Genomic DNA, 2,788 nt, shown 5'->3' with positions numbered 1-2,788 from the left:
AGTAGTCTGTAAATTCCTTTTCCATGTCTTCGTGGGCTTCCATTCGCTCTCCTTGTTGGCTGTTGATGAAGGTGATGTTGTTGTGCATTCGCCTTTGGAGAGCTGTCCTATGAAAACATTTTGTGTTCTCCTCTCCTTCTTTTAGCCAGCTGATTCGCGATTTCTGTCGCCAGAGTATTTCTTCTTGTTTCCTCCGTTCTTCTATTTGATGCCAGAGGATTTGCTCTTGTTGGGACTGTTCCTATGTGCGGCCTTCTTCAATGATATCTTGCTGTAGTGCTTCCATTTGATTTTCCAACTTTTGTCGATTTTCGTGTATGTTGCCAAATTGTGTTCTATTCCAATTTTTGAGGACTTGTTTTAAATTTTTTAACTTTTGTTGGAATTGATACATTTTGGCTCCTTCTGGTGGCCTGTAGGACTTCCATGATTCTTCTACGATTTGCTTGAATTTTGGTTTTGTAAGCCAGAAGGCTTCAAATCGGAAAGGCCTATTGCATCGTGTACCAAGCCGAGACCATTGGAGCATTATGGGCCAGTGGTCCGATCCTCCGTGGGGCAAGATGGATGCATTGAAGTCTCCTCCTATATGGATTGTGTTATCTGAGATGAGGAAACTGTCTAGCCTTGTAGCAATATGATTGGTGCCAGTGCGCTTGTTAGTCCAAGTGAAGATCCCATTGGTGGTTGGAATGTCCATTAGGTGATTGTCCTGAATAAAATCTCTGAGCCCTTTACTGTCATTTTCTAACCTTGTTCTACCACCTGTTTTCTCCTCCAGCGATTGTATAATGTTGTAGTCTCCTCCACTGATCCATAGCGGGAACTGTCTATGCTCATTTAGAATGGAGATCGTTTCCAACAGATCCAATTTCTGCTGTATGTTTTGCGGAAAATATACATTTGAGAGGTGCCCGTGGATATTTGTTCCTATTAGATGAAAGGATGCTTGAATGAGGAAATGGGTAGCATGGAAGTCATAAAGAGTAAGGATCTGTGGATTCCATAGAATGGCGAGTCCACCCGAGGCCCCTGATGCATCTACTGACATTGAGCTACTGCATGCCCAAATCTTATTTCGTGCTTTCTCCATAGTGATTGTGCTGCTTTTGGTTTCTTGAAGAAAAACTAGGGAAAGTTTTTCTTGCTGTATCAAGTTCTTGATCATCCTGAGTTTTGAGGGGCTGTTGAGTCCTCTAACATTCCAGGAGATGAGCTTCATGGTAACTGGGATGTGGGTTTGTAGAACTTGGTCAACTTAGGGAATCTCCCTGATTCCATAAGTAATTCTCCCACTGCGATGGTTCGCTGTAGATCCGTTTTGCATCCCCTCTTCTTGGTTTCTTTGAGGTTCTCTTTTCCATCCCATGGACTTCCTCCCTGTATGCCTAGATTTTTGTTGTGCTATACCTTGGCTAGAACTCCTTCTAGTCGATCTATTTGCCAGGGAGGAATGGTATTGTATTCTTTTTGCTTGCAGACTGTTTCAAGTTTTAGGATGTCAATACCTTCTAGGATAATGTTCTCCGGATCTTGTTCCATGTTGCTATGGGCATTTTGCTCATCCTCCTCTGTGGTGTCATGTAAGCTTAGCGCCAATGCTGCATCTAAGTCCATGGCAGATGCCTGTTGTTTGGAGTCTGAAACTGATTTCCCTTTGCCGACAGAAGGGGCACTGGGATCTGGAGCTACCTTTGATATGTCTTCAAAAGGTGGGGAAGGAGATTGAAAAGAGCCAAGATTAGCTGAATTCTTGTGGGTTTGTGGATTGAGGGATGAAGAGGGCTGAGAAACAGATTCCAAAGGCTCCACACTAGGAGGGTCTTGGGTAGCCAGAGGAGAAAATTTATTCCTAGAGTCTAATCTGGTTGAGGTTTCTGGGGCAGCTTGACTTTTCTTGGTATGCCTGCGGCGGTTGGGGATTTTGGTGAAGCCTTCTGAATCGATCAGGGTTTCAGTGGGAGAGGCTTTGGATTGTTGATTAAGAGGGCAGTCCCTGAAGAGGTGCCCATGCACATGGCATTTGCAGCAACAAAAAGGGATGTGTTCATAATCAAGAGTTTGGTTCCATTCAAAATCATTGTGAAAAAGACTTACCGTTTCTGCGAGAGTCTTGGTGAGGTGCATCTTAACGCAGATCCGAGCATAAGATGTGTATTTGCGTGTTTTTGTTTCCTCTGCGACTTTGATGAAGGTCCCCAATCTGTTGCCAATGTCTGCAAGCGTTTCTTCTTTCCAGTATTCCACTGGGAGGGAGTACATTCTGATCCATACAGGAGCCCAGCTGAAATCTTCTTTATTAGGGTTGAATCGTGGCTTCCATTCTGTGAGGTACAGTCCTGATGAGTTGAAGAAGTATGGGCCACCCTCGAATATCCTAGACTTGTCCTCTACACAGTTAAATATGGCTGTGAAGAAGCCTTTTGGACCTAGTAGCAGTGTAACTTGTCCCTTGGGTTTCCACTTTGATGCGATCCAACCATTCAAGGCTTTCTCTGTCGGCCAAAAGCCCAGAAATTTTCCGATCAAGGCGTGATCCTGCATGTACTGGATTTCTCCATTGATTCGATGACTGGGCAGTTCTATCTTGATGCGTTCTGCCGCCTTCGGAATGCAGGTAGCCGAAGTCGCCTTTGGCTGTGACGAAGAGGCATTTTGGCGCTTTTCAGTTTCTGAGTCTGTAGCTGCAGGCTGATCTGCATGGATCTCGTTGTCATTGGTCCTCTGTCCTTCTTGCTCTGTTTCGGGAGTATTGCCAGGAGGGGTCAGAGGGATTTTGTTCTGCTTC

At 44.8% G+C, this 2,788-nt stretch overlaps 1 protein-coding gene across 1 annotated transcript; it reads right to left on the bottom strand.

The window, feature by feature from the left end:
- Positions 1-241: 241 nt before the first annotated feature.
- On the bottom strand, positions 242-1,093 carry LOC149181938 (uncharacterized). Its single transcript, XM_089414386.1, has one exon. It carries the CDS (start codon positions 1,091-1,093, stop codon positions 242-244), a length of 852 nt encoding a protein of 283 aa, XP_089270512.1.
- Positions 1,094-2,788: the final 1,695 nt, after the last annotated feature.

This window comes from Pinus tabuliformis, chromosome 3_2 (genome assembly GCF_031772625.1).
Source record: "Pinus tabuliformis cultivar Carrire ecotype Pingquan chromosome 3_2, CPIR1, whole genome shotgun sequence".
Lineage (NCBI taxonomy): Eukaryota > Viridiplantae > Streptophyta > Pinopsida > Pinales > Pinaceae > Pinus > Pinus tabuliformis.
Note: the sequence above shows the minus strand (reverse complement) of the source record. Positions and strands in the feature narration are given on the sequence as shown.